The 19,949-nt window shown below is 41.0% G+C and overlaps 1 protein-coding gene across 4 annotated transcripts in view; it reads right to left on the bottom strand.

Moving 5' to 3' along the window:
- The window catches only part of ACAP2 (ArfGAP with coiled-coil, ankyrin repeat and PH domains 2), a 121,108-nt gene that overhangs the window by 38,959 nt on the left and 62,200 nt on the right, over positions 1 to 19,949 (bottom strand). For 3 of the 4 annotated variants that reach the window (XM_073358980.2, XM_073358983.2, XM_073358984.1), the window contains 3 exons: positions 9,307 to 9,419; positions 5,045 to 5,065; positions 1,312 to 1,363 (listed from right to left, as the gene is read on the bottom strand). In XM_073358980.2, the coding sequence (XP_073215081.1) occupies positions 1,312 to 1,363; positions 5,045 to 5,065; positions 9,307 to 9,419 (186 nt within the window). The remainder of the gene's footprint in view (positions 1 to 1,311; positions 1,364 to 5,044; positions 5,066 to 9,306; positions 9,420 to 19,949) is intronic. The other variant, XM_073358981.1, reaches the window with a different exon arrangement.

Raw genomic sequence — 19,949 nt, 5'->3', positions numbered from 1 at the left:
CCACAAGACACTGGACTAGATGGACCTCAGTTTTGATCTACTATGGCAATTTCTAACTAACTCTGCCACCCCCACCCCACTTCTGCCCTTCTGCACACAATCCTTTATTAGACTCTTCTCCCCCAACACTAGTAACTGTGGGCGGTTTGGTGCAGAAGTTAGTTGTATGGGGAAACGGATAATTTGGTACAGGCATATTTGCTGAAGGGAATGAAGAAGGTTGGCCTCCCTGGGCTGCAGGTGGGGCAGAGTTAAGGATGCTCTGAGCGATCTGTGGTATTTGGTAGCTGTGATAATGTAAGGTGTGTGCTTGTGGGTAGAAGAAAAGAGGATATGTATATAAAGTAGCTTAATTTTTCATAGCCTTGCTTTTGTGGGTTGGGTCAGGCATCTTGTGTGTAGCAACCCCCAAGTGCTTCACAACAAAGCTTTCCATGTATTCATTTCCTATAATTTTTTTAATTAGGGGTGGGAGGTGGATAAGTAGGCAGGGAGCAGACCAGTAGGGGTAGAAATATAGCTGTTGTTGAAGCATCATAGAATACTGTGTCCAGCAGCAGCTCCACATACCTTCTCTTGTAGGATAAAATCTGACCAAAGTGTAACTCTTAACAGAGAAATTTTTATGTGGATCTGCCCACCTGCACCTCCCAATCAATCAAACAGGACTGCACGTTCCTCGCCCCAATCAGGTTTGTGTGTGCACACAAAAATTTTCAATTATAGGAAGAATATTACTTAAAAAACAAGCTACCTATTGCACCAGATTTGCCCATGTACCACAGCTCTCCCAAGTTCTATGAAAACAGACAATGTTTTTAAAAGTGGCATCAGCCAACAATGAAAAGCTAAATTTGTCACTGGCAGTTTTAACTAAAGCCCAAATTAAAAGTCTTCCTATTACAAATTTCTGAATGAAAGCGAGACAAAAACTGCACAGAAAATTCAAAGGGCATAAAAACTAATCCTATATGAAATTTAACAGCAACCAGCAGCCTACTTTGAGAGAAAAACAGGAGTTTATGCTCATTTTGGAATGCAGCCCAACCTGTGGAATCATTATCAGGAACCCCAATGATAACAATGAGCACTTACAAATCACCTATCATTCAGGGATCTCAGAGATTTACAAAGTTGATATTGCCCCATTTTATAGGCGAGAAAATTGAGACAGAGAAATTAAGTGGGTTGCTCAAGGTCATGTTGCAAATGAGTGGCAGCATCTCTCAACTTTCATCCCTCTGCTCTCATCAACAGACCACCCTAATTCCCAACAACAACATTCTTGGGTATTGGAAGTACAGTACCTACCTTAAATTTTTTCTGGTAAACAAGCTGATTATTCTGTATCGAAAACCAGCGTCTATATAAATAAGAAGACATCCAAACATTTAACTGATTTCACAGTGCTTACTGGTTGTAACAGACAAACATATCTATGGAATCACACTGAATAAAATAGTTCACAAAAGTTATGTCTCAGTAAGTGTTGACAAATTTGCACAAGGATGGGCTTTCATCAAGACAAAAGAAAAGAAATTAAGCAAGATTCACGTTAGTTAAATCATACACAAGTGCATGCACATTATCACTATGTTAGAGAAGCTATTCATTCCAAAAGTTACATATTCCAATGTATGGTCACATCTATATTTTTATGACAAGCGAAATGTTTTAAATGGTTATTTATCAAACTATTTTAGCTTGTTTACCAACAACACTTAAACTAGGGAGTGGCTGGAAGCTGAGAGGTTAGACATTCAGACTGAAATCAAGGCAGTGAGGTAATTAAGCACTGAACAATATACCAAGGGTTGTGATGGACTTTCCATTATTGGCAAATTTAAAATCAAGTTTTGATGTGATTTTAATAACTGCTTTAGTTCAAACAGGGAATTATTTCGGGGAAGTTCCATGAACTGTTATGCAGGAGGTTGGACTAGGTGATAACCGCAGTCACTTCCAGCCTTAGAATATATGAATTCCTCACTCAAATATTTTTTGAGAGAGAGAGGTTTTAGAAATAACTTATGAAGTTGCTGAAACTATTGCAGTGTGCCACCTCTTGCGATTTATTGCAAGTTTTCTAGTATTTGGTGTTTCTTAAAGCCCTAGATGCTAGAATCGAGGGGGAGGGATAGCTCAATAGTTTGAGTATTGGCCTTCTAAACCCAGGGTTGTGAGTTCAATCCTTGAGGGGGCCATTTAGGGATCTGGGGCAAAAATTGGGGATTGGTCCTGCTTTGAGCAGGGGGTGGGACTAGATGACCTCCTGAGGTCCCTTCCAACCCTGATATTCTATGATTCTAAGAGACTGCATGAGAATCAACCTTTTTTTTTTTTTTTTTTTTTTTTTAAGCTAGTTCCTAGCCCCTGCTTTTGGAGAGATAAGCTTGAAAACATGAAGCAAATTCACCCTGCAGGCTCAAATACCAGAAGGCAAATAAAAAGACTCCCAAAATTGCCAATCTTATTTTTGGGGCCCTGACTCATGGTTTTTGAATGCTTGGGGTTGGAAATACTGCTACTACTCTGGAAAAGACTCTGCATATAGGACCCTGGTCCAGAACATCTGATTCATCATCAGGCTACCATACACGAAACATGACAAATATAACTGATTAACTGCCACTCTATTTCCTTGGGATGCAACACAAAATTGGAATCACTGTAACTGGCTAAAGAGTACAGAAAAAACTAAAAAACAAAACAAAAGCAATTCAGCACTACAGTCAAAGTTGGGCATATTTGTTTAATATAAGATATAAAACACAGGCTTGTATTAAAATAAACCTTTATCAAAGTGGCTATCACAAACACACTCATACAGTATGTCACTTATTTTTGGCTGCCTGTTAAGACGAAGAACAATGTTATGTAAAGTACCCATCAAAACATTTAGTCACATATCCATGAAATTGTTTAATACTGAACTCTACTTCACTACAAATAGTAACAAAACACCCCTATTCATTCAACCACCACAAACACAAAAAATACTTAAGGAAGAACAAAGCAGGAAATAAGGTATAAAAAGAATTAGACTCATGCCAGGAATTTGTTATTGTAAAACAGTTAGTACTTAGCCTGTAGAAAGCTGAGATTTCTACCTTTTAACAATTATATTTCCAAATGTTGTAGGAATATATTTAGTTTCAAAAAGCAAGATCTCCATTTAGAAAATTATAAAGGTTAATTCTAAATGACTGAAATACTTAGATGAAATATGGAAAGGATTTTTTCAAGTTATTAACTACAGTATATTTCAGTCACTGAAATTTAAAAAGGTATCACCTTTACCATCTAAAAGGAATGTATTAATCGAGGATGTAACCCAATCATTATGTAGATTTTTAAGTAAAGAAATGGATAATTCAGCTACAAAGCAGGCTGAAAAAGGAAGATAAACTCCCACTTATTCTTTGCTTTTGTACAGACAACCAGTTAGATACATGAAAAGCAACCCCTACAAAGCAAAGTGCAGCCCTGCCACAAGAGATAACATGCAATGGAGCAAATCTCTAATAATCACTGTTAAGTGTGGTGAGTTTTATGAATGCAACACACTCCACTTGTACAGTTAACATTTAGTGAATCTCCACAGTGAATAAACTCCAATCTGGCAACCATGGTATATCTGACAGTATAAATGTACAGTATGACAACACTTCTGAAGTCTTCTCTTGGAGGTTTTCACACTGCTCTATCTACCTTTTACAAAAAGTCAAGGTAAAGAAGCCCAATGATTTAAATTTTTAGAGATGGGGAAAAAATTTCACTGAAAATGTAACCCTTTATTTGGTACAGTATATGCCATAATGAATACCTGTTAGTTTCTGGCTTTACTTTAGCCACAGGTCTATGCCAAATGGGTGAGTGACTGCGCATTAGCATTATAGCATTTTTTGAAAAGTGACAACTACAAAATACAGTGCATTAAGGTCACTAGTAGCACCACAGTGATTTCATTATTAAAGATAATCGAGATTTTTTTTGGCCCAAATTTTAGTCTATCTTAAAAGGGTTAGATCCGATGAGGGAAGTTCTCTGGTTTCTAATCCACACAGAAGGGCATGGTCCAAAGACAAATCAGACTCGCACCTTGTGCCTCTGTTCCTACATTATTTGGATGCAACGTCCCTAGTGCGTTCCTGGGATTGACTGTAAATGATTTGGAGACTAGCTGTGTTGTAAGTGCTGAGCTTTATCAACCATGTGTTTTAAATACATCACTCTATTACCTCAAAACACGGGGGGAAGAGACAGTTTGTGGGGGCCTAAAAAAAATTAGTTTTGTTCCTGCTGGCTCGCTAGTAGCACATAACTAAAACGATGCTGCTCCACAAGGCAGATATTTTGACATTAAATTCTTCTATATCATTCAAAGTTGCCGTTAAATAAAACGGCTAATTTCACTTCTTTATCCAAAAGAAAGGAAAAATAAAATCAACACTTGTCAGTTAGAAAAGAACAAAAATCAGTGGAGAGTAGTTCTTAAGCTGTCTGAAAATACGAGAGAGAAAAAAGAGCAATGAGAAAAGAAAATTTTAAAAATGACATTCGTGTCTTTACATAAAACTTAAATCAGCTTTAACAACTTTCAAGAGGGAGTCATTTTGTTTATTGTTTGACAGGCATGCAGCTGACCGAATCATCTAGGCTCAGAGAATTAAATAGAATGATCAAAAGAGAAACACTTGAAGACCCAATCCTGCTCCCACTGAAGTCAGTAGCAAAATGCCCATTGACTTTTAAATGGGAGCAAGACAGCACTTTTAACGTATATTCTGGAAAAGTCTGACAGTGGAGACTAAGTTGGGGAAGCAGGGGTGTTTTAAGCTCCTCTGACTATAAATGCATCAAACCTTCTTATCAACTTAAAAGGTGTTGAACAGCACATGTGCTGTCAATCCATGCAAAATCCTTCTGTTTTCATAAACAGACACTTTATATCCATTGCAAGTAATCAAAATGAAATGCAGGGTTAATGATGAGCTTTTACGTGCCAAAGAACATTGGGAAAGTATAAAAAGCTGGTTGGTACCTGATGTGATCTGGCTTTTTCCTGTCGTGTGAAAAAATTGGGTAGGATTAAAACATAAGGGAAAGGAGGGACAGGAATGAAAATGCAAAATGAGCAAAATAAATGAAGAATTAGCATGATATGAAAACCCAGCACAAATCAAAGATAAGGCTTACAGTGCCCACAACCTGACAAACTGCACAGAATACACAGAGAGTACTACTGTATTTCCTAAGGGGTTTGTTTCCACCCACCACATTCACACCACTGATAGAGTGAAGGAATTTTTGTAAAATACTGAATTTCCAGGAACCCAAGTAATTTTCCATAGAGTGCATCACACTAAGAACAGAGTGTGGTTTCACTTCCTGAACCACTGAGGTGACATGTGTGTGTATCTTTTAGTACATATATCGATAACTCCAGCAGAAATCTGCACACCCCTCTTTGCAAGCTTTCCATTGTCCAATTACTACATTTCAGCTCCCATCGCCACTGAAGTCCATCATCACGTATATGAATACCCACAGTAAGTAGTATACAAGATTTCAAAATGTTTAGCTCCTAATACTTTAAAAAGAAGGAGCACTGGGTACCACCCTCATCCCCCTCAAACACACACACACTTGCAGAGCATACAATTACACAAAATGAAAATAAAGGGAAGAACACTCAATATCACAAATAATGTTCAGAGAATATCACCCAATTGTTTTGTCTTGATTGATAAAGTTACATGACAACAATGTCACATTGTGTAGAGTTTCCATATTTGCCTAGTAATCCATCCACAAGTTTATTTATGAATCTTATATACCAAGACATGCACCATCAACAGTATTTGTCAGCTAGCACTGCACTGATCTGTTCCACACCCAATGAAAACTTACAATAGTATTTTTATTGGGAAAAGGGGCGGGGTTGCCTGTAAACAGATAATTTCCCCCCAAAGAATCCCAAAAGCTGTCAACTTCCTTTTTCTTACATTTTCATATGATGTCTTCATCAAAGGTAATATAAACTTATTTAATTAGGGCAGCATCCATTTGATAGTTACGGAAACACAATGGCAGTTTTAAAAAGACAGTCTAACGTAAAACATCTTGGAAAGTTAAGATCAAAATGTTTTTGTAAAACGTGCCATGATTTTTACTACAATGTATTTTTAGAAAATGAGTTACAAAGAACTATTTTAAAATACTGAAGAGATGTCAAAGTGCTAATTGACAGAAACTGGGTGGAACTGGCAGTTACCCTTTTTAAAATAATTTCAACTGGAAATGCAGCCTGCACTTAGCAAGAAAGAAGATCAGCACTGTAGAAGGAGACTCAGGAAAGTACATTTCAACAGCACTTTCTAGGCAAATTCTATATTTTTTCCTAAGGCTTTTTGTTGTTTTTCCCCCCATTTCATGTGTGCAGAAATCTTTTTTTTAAAAAAAAAAAAAAAAACACTGTGGAAGTTTCCTGCGCTTCCCTGGGTCTTGCAGTTCTCAACTTTTTCAGATGTATAAAGGCATCAGAATTCCTAAATGCTTTCTGCTTCATTTTACATTTTTATATACAGGACATTTTAAAGAAATAAACAGCACTATAGTCGTGTTATATGCGGTCAAGTGACTGGAGACATTCTAATGCAGTTTTCCTTTAATACACTGTAAACTTTAAATCTTAACTATGAGCCTCAGCCATCAGAATCCACAGAAGTTTCTAACATCTTCACCACTTACTGGCATTACTGTCATAACACCAGACAGACCTTTTTAATTAAATTAACACTGAAGTCTCTGCTTCTGTAGTAAAAAATATTCTTTTTTTTTTTAAAAAAAAGAGAAAAATAAATGAAGAATTGCACTGCAGCATCAGTACTAATCTTAAAAAAAAGCGCCACACTGAAAACCAGTCTGAACTCCTGGCAGTAATGTTAATTGTATAGCCAATAAGAGAGCGCTCTGGACTATAGCATCTGATTCCTGGCTATTTCTGGAATCTCAGGAATATGAACACAAACCAAAAGCAAATCTTTTGCCCAGAGGATTGCACAATACATGGAGAGAAGCTGGCCAGTTTGGGAATTGAAGTAACCACACACCAGAAAATAGGAGAGCAAGAGAAAAATGTTATCTTTTTTTCTTGACAGAATGCATCTCATTGTGATAAAGTGTGATGTCACTGTAATAAGTGTGTAAAACTGGTTCTTATGTCACCTTTACCTTTCATATTTCTAATTACATTTCAGTGAGATGTCCAGTTTCTATATGTAAACAATGCATTTGATCACCTCTCATTTTAGGCTTCAGAAACAGATAGGAAGTTACTGCATTTATGCCTAAGAAAGCAATGAACTAAAGTTAGAAATGTACTTGTAAATAAAAATAAAGAAAAATATATTTACAACAAATGGAAGAAAGGGGAAGTTGATAATAATGAATACAAATCCAAAGTTAGGAATTACAGAAAACTGATAAGGAAAGCTGAGGGACACAAGGAAAAATCCAGTCAGTGGTGCTAAGGACAGTAAAGGAGATGTTAAAGTATATATTAGGAACAAAGAATCCTAATAAGCGTACTGGTCCATTTCTAGGTGCCAATGGTACAATTATCAATAATAATGCACAAAATGCATAAGCATTCTATAAATATTTCTGTTCTGTATTTGGGGAAAAACATTTGATGTAATCATATCATATGATAAAACACTTTCCATTCCACTAGCAGCTCAGGAACATGTTAAATAGCAGCTAAAGTTAGACATTTTTAAAATCAGGAAGACTGGATAACCTGCATCCAATCATTTTAAAGGAGCTCGCTGAGGTGCTTGCTGGACCATCAATAAGTCTTGGAACACTGGGAAAGTTCCAGAAGAAAGCTAATGTGGTGCCAATATTTAAAGAGTTAACAGAATGACCCAAGAAATTATAAGCCTGCCTGTCTGACAATTGATAGCAGGCAAAATGACAGCATGGCTGATATAGAACATGATTAATCAAGAATTAAAGTAGGGCAATAGAATTAATGCCAGCCAGCATGACTTTTTGGAAAATAGATCCTGTCACACTAACCTGATGTTTTTAAAGATGGCATTACAAGTTCGGTTGTTAAAGGTAATAGCGTTGACGTAATATACTTAGACTTGTGGGAGGCATTTGACTTAGTACTCCACAACATTTTGATTAAAAAACTAGAAGATATAAAATTAACATGGCCCACAGCCAATTTTAAACCCATTTAATAACTGACAAGTCTTAAAATGTAGTTATAAACACAGAATCATCATCGAACAGGTGTGTTTCCAGTGGGATCCGCAGAGATTTGTTATTGGTTGAATGCTATTTAACATTTTTATTAATGACTTGGAAGACCAAACCAGCACTGATAAAGTTTGTAGATGACAAAAATTAGGGGAGTGGTAAATAATGCAGAGGACAGGTCACTGATACACAGCTATCTGGATAATTTGGTAAGCTGGGAGCAAGCAAACAATATGCATTTTAATATGACTAATTGTAAATATATGCATCTAGGAACAAAGAATGTAGGCCATACTTACAGGATGGGGCATTCTAGCTTGTGAAACAGTGACTCTGATAATCAACTGAACATTTGTTCTAGTGCAACGCTGTGACCAAATGACATTGTGCACACAATCACGAGTTTCATGCTCCACCCAAAGAGCAAGGCAAAGTTTGTGTGAAGTCACAACCCATGGGCCCAATCCAGCAAGCCAGCAGGCGCACCAATGGAGAAAAATTAGCAGGTGCTTAGCACCCACCGGCAGCCAAGCTCCCCTCCTTCTCCCCCCAGTCCCGCCCACCGGCAGCCCTACCAATCAACTCCTCCCCCTCCCTCCCAGCACCTCCTGCAGGCCAGGGAACAGTGTGCAAGAGGTGTTAGTAGGGAGGGGGAGGAGCAGGGATGGGGCAGCGGGGGAGGGGTGGAGTGGAAGTGGGGCCAGGGGTGGAGCAGGGTTTGAGCACCTCCGGGGAAAATTAGAAGCCAGCACCTGTGGCATCTATGGATTTCAATAGAAGCTCTGAGAAGAGAACTTGCAAAGATCAGGCCTTGTGCTTGCAAACAAGCAAGAAAACAAAACAAAAGAAGAAATTTCCTTGAATTCTGTACAGTCACTGCAGTAAATATAACTGGCCAAATGGTGCATCAATTTATGCCTCAGGCAACTTTGTGGAATTAATGGGTTTTCCAGGGTTATAAATCAGCCCAGAATTTAGCCTAATAATCAGCATGGTTACAAACCATAACAAGGAGAGTTTTTGAAGTCTTACCTGTTCCAAGTCTTGAAGGCATTGCTGGCTCGCTTAAAGAGATACCCTTCCATAACAATGCCATTGGCTGCATCTACATTGTATTCTAGCTTAGTATCATCACTGGAGAAATCCTGGTATTTAAAAAAAAAAAAATTTCAAATGCAGCTCAAAAACATTAATTTTAAACTGTGCAGATATTTGGCAATAGCATCATGCCTGCAATTCCTAGTGATTATTCTGCAGCTATTAGGCCCACACACAACATTAAGAAGGTTTCAGAGGAGCAGCCGGGTTAGTCTGTATTCGCAAAAAGAAAAGGAGGACTTGTGGCACCTTAGAGACTGACCAATTTATTTGTCTCTAAGGTGCCACAAGTACTCCTTTTCTTTTTGCGAACATTAAGAAGGTGAATTTTCAGGGAAGATTAAGGCATTAGAGTCCATTTTATTTCACAAAATCTATACCCGTCATAATTGCATTACATAACAAGACATGGGGAGTTTTACCAGCCATATTTACAGATACTTGTGAAAAAGAGCAGCATTCTACAGCTCAGTAAACTGCACATCAGCAGTGGGCAAGTGGCAGAAAAGCCAAGAAACTGAAATCAAACTGAAAGGAAATATGAAAACTTCTGTAATTTCATTAAAAGCAGAGCATCCAACTGTCTAGATACAAAAGAGTGACTGAGTAACAATACCTGAACTAAGAGTATATTTTCAGAAAGTTGCAATTAAGCAGAAATTGTGGTAATCACCATGTCTTTACTGGAACGTTATATTTCACAGCAACACACTCAACTAGGGTGACCAGATGAAACGGACAAAATATTGGGACACACGGGGGAAACAAAAAAACAAAAGTAACATTAAAAAAGCGGTCGGAGTTGCCGAAGCAAAAAAAAAAAAAACAAAAAACCCCAAACCAACCACCAGAACGGCCAAAGCCGCAATATCGGGACAAATGGTGTCCCGACCATGCATCAGTCGGGAGGCGGGACAAAGAACTAAAAATCGGGACAGTCCCGATTTTATCGGGACGTCTGGTCACCCTACGCTCAACACTGTATATTTGTGTTTTGTACAGAGTCCCCCATCCCATGATCCTATTTCTTTTATTATCTCTCTGCTTTGATTACATCTGAATTTTACATCTGATATTTTATTAATAGGGTGAGATTTTCAAAGATGTCTAAGGGATATGAACACTATTCCCAATCAAATGAATAGTAAATAGGCATCCAAATACAGTAGATGGCTGTGAAATTCATATCCTAAACTGCCCTTTGGAATCATGACTGAACTCACAACTATGTATCAACAGATATTATTCAATAAATGTATGAGGTGGAGAAAACAGTGAGCAAAGGAAGACCATATCTGGCTAAAAGTCTGATAGGACTTCTCCTCAACCTTGCCGACAAACACAAACCTAATGGAAGTTGAACATCCAGAGCATAAAATAAATACATCACAGGGTCCAACGAAAAAAACATGGGCACTGCTGTCAATAAATATACAGCCAATGGATTTTGGAATAATAAGCACGATCCCAAAACAATTTCTGCAATGACACAAAATGCACCTTCATTTGAAAGGGAACACAATACCCAACCACTCCTTCAAAGATTTTCCCCCTCTTCTGACCAGCCTCCCTTGAGTCTTGCTTGCTTTGATATGAGGTAGCTACTCTTCTTCCAGGAGTCAGTCACTTGTAGACCTGCAGCATCCTTATGCAGACGTTAGTTGACTTTTTGGAAAAGGAAAGATAGCTGAGTTTCATCAACCTTTTATTGGCCTCACCACTCTCTAAATGGTCTTGCATGGTTACTAAAGAGGGAGACTAGGATAGGTCCTTAAGTGAGGGTTAGGGGGTGTGGGAAAGGAAGAGAAGCAGTTGTCCATTCTCTCTGCATCTGGTTGGAGAGAAACGATTGAAGCCATTGTATATCTACACCACCGTCTCCTGACACATCTAAACAGGGCAGCTGTGTCAAAAGTCAGAGGAGAGGTTAAGTGTGGAAACACTGAGATGTAGTCTCCATCCATTGCCATAAGAAGGCTCTCTTAACTCCATTAGTGCTGGCTGTATGCCAGGTGTGGCCAAACCGCAGCTCATGAGCCACATACAGCTCTTTTACAGTTAAAGCATGGCTCGCAGAGCCCTCTGCACTCCCCCACCATTCTCCAGCTACCAGTCTAGGGGAGGGAGCTTGGGGCCTCTGCCCTGCATCAAGGTGGTGAGGCTAGGGACTTCTGCCCTGCAGGGATGGGAGGTAAATGGTGTGGGTCAGGTCTTCAGCCAGGTGTGCCCCCCAGCAAGGCACCACACAACAGGGTGGAAGCCCAAAGCTACGGCATGCGCTGCCCCACAGGGATGAAGTCCCAAGCCCCAATAGGCTCCGCCCCACGGGGCAGGTTGCATACATCTTGGGGCTCTCAAATTTCTGAAGATTATTGTATGTGAGGAACAATAAGTCTGGCCACCCTTGCTTTATGCTGTGTCCTTGTCTGGGGCCTGATTGCAAAGCATCCAGCATGGCTGCAGAGATCATACAAGGCTGGAGCTTGGCTGTCACTATTTTCTCAATGATTTTACTGCAGAATGATGCTAGAGACAGGACGATAGAAAGATTGTCTCCATCTTATATTGGCTTTTTTCAGGACTGGGTCAGCTAGTACATTCTTCAGGGAGGCTGACAGATTTACTTCTATGAAGGAGGTGCTGATCTACAAGTAGAATACATCGTCATTGTTGCTGGTTTTCATATTCCTGGAGGTGCACAGACCTGTTCTTGGGTGGAGAGTTCAAATCTTCCTAAGAAATTCTAGATCTTCATTGCATGTAACAGGCTGAAGTCTGCCATGGATTTACATGCACACAGAGTGACATTATATACATATATACACTGTGAAACCTTAGGTCATGGCCCAAAGGACAAGAAATACATTTAGAACTTGGTTACATGGGCAAACTCAGGAAACAAACTGAATTCACTTTCAGAGTAGTTTAAACTGCATGAAACCACTGCGTGGTCATGCTTATTCAGATTTAAAGTGACCTGAATTCAGTATTATCTTAATTCACGTTGTAAACTAATTGAAATAAATTGAGGGCTTTTCTACTATAACATTTAGCTCATGGCAAGCTGGGATTTGAATCTACCCTACAGAGCAGGGCTATGTAGACAAACCCTAAGTTTAACCAGTCCTTCATCACATTGGGGGCAGTTCATTGCTGAGGGTGAGAATGACAAACTTGCACAGAGACTTTTCACAAAGAGCAAGGTGGCCAGACTATACTAATTTTTAGCAGTAGCTAAATTAATGAGGGACGCCCATTTAATTCTCTGATTTGAGCTTTGCTCCATAGGGGCTCATCTACCAACACTTTCTGTATTGCTTATAACTATATCAGATATGAGTGTCGTTAGAGCAATACAACCTTCTAGTATGGAGACAGTTATATCGGTATAAAGATGCTTGTTGAAGCATAGCTTATTCATGGAAATGTGGAGGAAGAAGCTTTACTTCCATAAGGCATCTTTATGCTGGTATACCTGTGTCCTCACTACGGGTTGTACTGATTTAGCTATTTTGGTGTGTGTGTGTCTGTGTGCGCGTGCACGGGGGTGGGGTGGGTTCTTGCCCTTAACTGAAATAGTTGAATGGACACAAAAACTGTGTCATGACCAGACCTAGGGTAGAAGGAAAAGGAGGCAGCAGCAAAGACAGCATAATCTGCTCCCACTGATGAGCCTCATACCCTACTAATAGGATTCTAAAAAGATCCCAAAGGGAACATTGCTCTGCCCCTGTGATTGGAAGAAAGTGGTAACCCAGAAGGGCACGGTTACAACTGTTAATTTAGGCCTTTTATGAATGGATGCAGGCAATAAAGACAGCAGGTGCCTGGGCCCAGGACAGTACATTATTCAATAAAATGGCCGAAGAGCTTACACACAGAATATTCTCAGCTATTCCAAATTTATTTTAATAGGTAACTATATCATGATCAGAATATTGGTTAATAATTCAGAATCTGATAGTAGGCACTCACTATAAAAGTGAAAACTACTCTTTGAATTTTAGCAGTAACGAGCTATTGTATGGGCGTATATGTTAAAAAACACAAACAAAGCAGTTATAACCCGATGCTCATAAAACCCAGAATTCAGACATGCATACTTTTCTTTAGTCCTCAACACTTCATAAACCTTAATACTCTGATACCTGGTCCCCAATTCAGAAGATGCTAAATATTAAAAAGATTTCATATAAAAATGCACACTCAATATAAATATTATAGTACCATTTTAGTATAATGTAAGAATTCATATATAACATACAAACATTTTAAAATATAAGTGTTTTACAAAGTATTTTCAGGGTTTCTTTTTCCATACTGTAACCTTTTCAAAAGGGCTAAAATTTGCTGAGTTAACGTTCTTCTTACAAAATGTAATTAAGTTAATAAATGTTTTAATTTCGCTCAAACTTACCAACTCCCAAACATAATGAAACCTGCTAAAGATTTGCATCTTACTGTCCTTAATGATTTCTGTGATTTGTCGTCTGAGGAAAAAAGGTAGATTTCCTGGATTCTTTCTGCCCAACCAAGAGTGCCATGCAGTCATCACATTCTCCTCTAGGTTCGCAAAGTTGTTTGACATTGCAATTGTTTTGTAAAAAGAAACGTGATCCATTAGTTGCTTTCTTTGTAGCCTTGCGTGAATGATCCAAGTGCTCTCTCATTATGCAGCTCCTGCTTCAATTCACATTGACTGAAATCATGACTTTCTCTTAAGGCCTGGACAATACTGCTGATGTTAGCTCAACTGACTTGCAACCTTACATGGTACATTAAGACTTGAGAGTAGGTGCAGACAGTAGTTTCATACTTTCCTAACTACATGCAGTACACAACTGACTAAGTATTTTTAATGTTTGTTCTTCCCAGCAGATCATTTACATATGAGTCAAAGATCAAACTGCAAGAGAAAGCCAAAACCAATTAAAGGCCTCCAACTGCTCTATCCATGGTAGTTTACTGGTGGAGTTTTTTTTTTTTGTTTTTTTGTTTTTGGGGGGGAGAAGGGGGATTTTCTATAACAGCAACAGAGTAGTTGTTGAAAAAGAAACTGGCAGAGTATCATCTTTAGCGTCTTTGTATTTCATAATATAAACAAGAGGGGCAAAGCAGTCATATTATTGTAATGTATTTTTATCCTGACAAATGGAAAAAAGTTTAATGAATCACAAAAATAATCAGAGGGGGGAAAAAAAAAATACTTCCAGCTCTTTCCAGAGAGCTCTATAGGAAATAAACCCACTCATTTCACATGATTTAGAATTTTATATTCCTTAAGCATAAACATATTTGCTAAAGACTGAATTTATTTGCAAATTTATTTACATTTAAAAACAGAAATTATGTTTCCACTAGCCAGCACAGACAAAACTGAAGTGCTACAACATTAGATTTCTAATTCAAACTATATTTTCTATTTTGGTATTCATTCATTTCTCAAGATTTGCCATTTACTGGGGGAGGGTCACGTAGAGGAAATGAGCCAGACAAACAATTGAAATGTATAGTATGGTCTTCTACTTTTTCATATCTTTGAAAGCAGGGATCCCCCTTTAGTAAAGCTACCCCAAGGCAACTTTAACATGTGCAACCAACACTAATTTAGTAAGTCACACACCTAATTGCTGACTTTGTGGGTGCTCTGGGCTCAAGCACCCACAGAAAAAAAATGTGGGTGCTCAGCACCACCAGCATCGGCTGTTGGGCGGCTGGGGGCAGCCGATCAGCTGTTGGGTGGCTGGAGGCAGTGCTTGAGGGCATGCAGAGAAAAACGAGCAGTGGGGGTCTCGGGGGAGGGTTTGGAGCAGAGGCAAGAAGAGGCGGAGTGATGGCGGAGCAGGGGTGGGAAGAGGCTGTGCAAGGGCAGGGCCTCAGGGGAAGGGGTGGAGCAGAGCACCCCCAGGAAAAAATTTTAAAAAGTCAGCGCCTATGCAACATCGCAGTACGTCTTACTAAATCTGACAGTGTTACATAAGAGCCATAATGTCTCAGAAATGCTTGAAAAACACCACCAATATTCTGGACATATAGGATTTTAAAACTTGCTATGCGACATGTATTTTTTCCACTTTTATCATAAGATAATTTTCTTGCGGCTATTGCATATAATCCTATTCTTTAGCAACTGCAGTTCTAGAGCCTTGCAATAGCCAAAATTAGTGATTGGTTATAAGTTCTTCATTAAAGTCTATAGAAAAGATGGTTAAACTCATTTTGCCAGACTCTGAAGGCACTCAATGTTCAAAAGTTGGGTTTGTATTTTGCTTAAGTGATACTGTCAAAAAAGGAGCAGAGAAAAAAATTCAATGAAAAATAGGGTGGAAAATGGGGCAGGTTGAATGAACATCAAATACAAAGAGCGCGACAAAAACAGAGATGACTGGAGAGGAAATCTTAATGAAAAATAAATACAGCATACCCAGTATTTAGGATATCCATTGTGCAAATCCAGCTTTTGAGAGGGGAATCATCTATTCCCCTCATACAGTGCCAGCATCACAGAAAGGTATCTTTGGTTTTGAAACTGAATCACCATTAGAAAAAAAAAGCCAACAAACTTGAGATATTTTAGTAAAACCTGAAATAGTTTGAGTAGTTAGCAGAAGCTGGGAAAACACAAGGTTGTTTCATCCCTATTTTAGGGCCAGGAAGTAACTCTTATTTTTCCAACAGCAGTTCTGTTTTAGGTGGACGAGAGGGATCATTCTCCCTTCAGGAGCAAAGGGCCAAAATGTGCACGTGCTTCAGCAACAGCAGTGAAGGAATCCACTCCTGATTTATAGACATGGCAGCATCTGGCTCCTCATCTTGGCTGAAGGAGACTGCCCTGGTCTACACTACGAGTTTAAGTCGAGTTTAGCAGCGTTCAATCAATTTAACCCTGCACCCGTCCACATGACGAAGCCATTTACTTCAACTTAAAGGGCTCTTAAAACAGATTTCTGTACTCCTCTCCCGACGAGGGGATTAGCGCTGAAATCGACCTTGCCGGGTTGAAATTGGGGTAGTGTGGTCGCAATTCGACGTTATTGGCCTCTGGAAGCTATCCCAGAGTGCTTGATTGTGACCGCTCTGGACAGCGCTCTCAACTCAGATGCACTGGCCAGGTAGACAGGAAAAGGCCTGCGAACTTTTGAATCTTATTTCCTGTTTGGCCAGCATAGTGACCTGCGGGTGAGTGCAGATCTCATCAGCACAGGTGACCACACAGTCTCAGAATCGCAAAAGAGCTCCAGCATGGACCGAATGGGAGGTACTGGATCTGATCGCTGTATGGGGAGACGAATTTGTGCTATCAGAACTCCGTTCCAAAAGACGAAATGCCCAAGCATTTGAAAAAAATCTCCAAGAACATGAAGGACAGAGGCTATAACAGGGACCCGCAGCAGTGCCATGTGAAACTTGAGCTCAGGCAAGCCTACCAAAAAAAAGAGGCAAACAGCCACTCAGGGTCAGAGCCCCAGACATGCCACTTCTGTGATGAGCTGCATGCCATTCTAGGGAGTGCAGCCACCACTACCCCACCCGTGCTTTCACTCCGTCAATGGATTATCACGCAACAGGGATGCGCATTTTGGGGACGAGGAAGATGAGGAGGAGGCGGCGGCTGAAGATAGTGCACAGCAAGCAAGCGGAGAAACCATTAGTTGGCCCCTCCTTTTAAATTGCCAACCCATTTTAAATAGCCAACCCAACGGCTGTTTGGTATGGGAAATGCGGGCGCTGCTGTTTGAAACCATTGCCACGTTATGAAGGTTAAAGAAGCCAAAAGACCGTGGCTTACCATGGCTGCCTGCAAGCCCAATTCTGTTGCCCACCAGCCCTGCGTGTGTGATCTCTCACACCAAACCGGCAGACCCTCAATATAAGAGGCAAAATGCGATCTTGTACCAAATGCACATGTGCTATATAATATTAAACAGCAAGGTTCACCCTGAAAGAGTCTACCCATTATTCTCTAAAATGTGTCTAACTACTACTCTCCCTTTTTTCCTCCTGCAGCTGCAAATGTTTCAACACTCACAACATCATCTCCTTCCCAGAGAATAGCGAAGATTAGAAGGCGAAAAAAAAACGCACTTGTGATGAAATGTTCTCTGAGCTCATGCAGTCTTCCTGCACTAAAAGAGCCCAGCAGAATGCGTGTAGACAGACAATATTAGAGTCCATGAGAGCACAATATGAACACAAGGACAGGTGGCAGGTTGAAGATGATAGGTGGCGTCAGCTTGCTGACAGAAGGCAGGAGCCAATGCTGAGGCTACTGGAGGATCAAACTGATATGCTCCGGCATATGGTTGAAGTGCAGGAAAGGCAGCATCAGCACAGACCGCCGCTACAGCTCCTTTGTAACCAACCGCCTCCTCCCCAAGTTCCATAGCCGCCTCACCCAGACACCCAAGAATGCGGTGGGAGAGCCTCCGGTCACCCAACCACTCCACCCCAGAGGACTGCCCAAGCAACAGAAAGCTGGCATTCAATAAGTTTTGAAGTGCAGCGTGGCCTTGTCCTTCCCTCCTGACCCATCCCTCCTGGGCTACCTTAGCAGTTATCCCCATATTTGTGTGAATAAATAAATAAAGAATGCATGAATTTGAAGCAACAATGACTTTACTGCCTCTGCAAGTGGTGATTCAAGGGGGAAGGAGAGGGTGGTTAGCTTACAGGGAAGAAGGTTTTCATCAAGGAGAAACAAAGAACTTTCACACCGTAGCCTGGCCAGTCATGAAACTGGTTTTCAAAGCTTCTCTGATGCGCACCGCACCCTCCTGTACTCTAACCGCCCTGGTGTCTGGCTGCGCGTAATCAGCAGCCAGGCGATTTGCCTCAACCTCCCACCCCACCATAAACGTCTCCCCCTTACTCTCACAGATATTGTGGAGCACACAGCAAGCAGTAATAACAGTGGGAATACTGGTTTTGCTGAGGTCTAACCTAGTCAGTAAACTGCGCCAGCGCGCTTTTAAACGTCCAAATGCACATTCTACCACCATTCTGCACTTGCTCAGCCTGTAGTTGAACAGCTCCTGACTGCTGTCCAGGCTGCCTGTGTACAGCTTCATGAGCCATGGCATTAAAGGGTAGGGTGGGTCCCCAAGGATAACTAAGCACTAAGAATGCATTTGTTACTTATTTCTGGGGGGAAGAGTTACACTGTGGTAAGGAAAGGAGTACTTGTGGCACCTTAGAGACTAACAAATTTGTTTAAGCATAAGTTTTCGTGAGCTACAGCTCACTTCAGTAGTAAGGATAACTGCAGGCATTTCAACATCCCCAACAGTTATTTTCTGGTCTGGGAAGAAAGTCCTTGCTGCAGCTGTTGAAACAGACCAGAGTTCCTGAAGATGTGAGCGTCATGTACCTTTCCCGGCCATCCCACGTTGATGTTGGTGAAACGTCCCTTGTGATCCACCAATGCTTGAAGCACCATTGAAAAGTACCCCTTGCGGTTTACGTATTCGCTGCCTTGGTGCTCCGGTGCCAAGATAGGGATATGGGTTCCATCTATCGCCCCACTAGTTAGGGAATCCCACTGCAGCAAAGCCATCCACTATGACCTGCACATTTCCCAGAGTCACTACCCTTGGCAGCAGCAGCTCAGTGATTGCGTTAGCTACTTGGATCACAGCAGCCCCCACAGAAGGTTTGCCCACTCCAAATTGATTCCCAACTAACGGGTAGCTGTCTGGCATTGCAAGCTTCCACAGGGCTATCAGCACTCACTTGTGAACTGTGTGGGCTGCTCTCATCTTGGTATTCTGGCACTTCAGGGCAGGGGAAAGCAAGTCAAAGTTCCCTGAAAGTTCCCTTATGGATGCGAAAGTTTCGCAGCCATTGGGAATTGTCCCACACCTGCAACACTATGCGGTCCCATCAGTCTGTGCTTCTTTCCCGGGCCCAGAATCGGCGTTCCACGGCATGAACCTGCCCCATTACCACCATCGTCGTCTCCTGGGTGCTTGCCAGCAGACAGTGCAGTACAACTGCTAGCTGTCATCGTCTCCTGGGTGCTTGCAGTGCTGCTGGCCGGGAGAGCAGCCTGAAGCAGAATGGTCCACTCAAGGATTGAACTCACAACCCTGAGTTTAGAAGGCCAATGCTCAAACCACTGAGCTATCCCTCTGCCAATATTCCAGGCAGGACTGAATCTCCATTAGACAAAACTTGGAGAATGACCTGAGTCACTCCCATTTATGTCCAGGCGCCCCTGACAGATCTCACTGAGGTCTGCCAGGAGCACCCATGTCTGCCCAGGCACCCCAACCGCCCTCACCGAGGCCAGCCAAGAGCACCCAGGAGACGACGAGGATGGCTACCAGTCGTAATGCACCATCCGCTGCCACAAGGCAATGAGCTGCTGCTGCTGTGTAGCAATGCAGTCCTGGGTCTGCCAACACCCAGGAGATGTACGGTGACAGTGAGCTGAGCAGGCTCCATGCTCGCCATAGTATGGCATCTGCACGGGTAAGCCAGGAAAGAAGGCACAAAACAATTGTCTGCCATTGCTTTAACTGGGGAGGGGGGGTGGGGGGGGCCTGACGACACGTACCCAGAACCACCCATGACAATGT

The sequence above is a fragment of the Lepidochelys kempii genome, chromosome 9, assembly GCF_965140285.1.
Source record: "Lepidochelys kempii isolate rLepKem1 chromosome 9, rLepKem1.hap1, whole genome shotgun sequence".
NCBI classification, from domain to species: domain Eukaryota; kingdom Metazoa; phylum Chordata; order Testudines; family Cheloniidae; genus Lepidochelys; species Lepidochelys kempii.
Note: the sequence above shows the minus strand (reverse complement) of the source record. Positions and strands in the feature narration are given on the sequence as shown.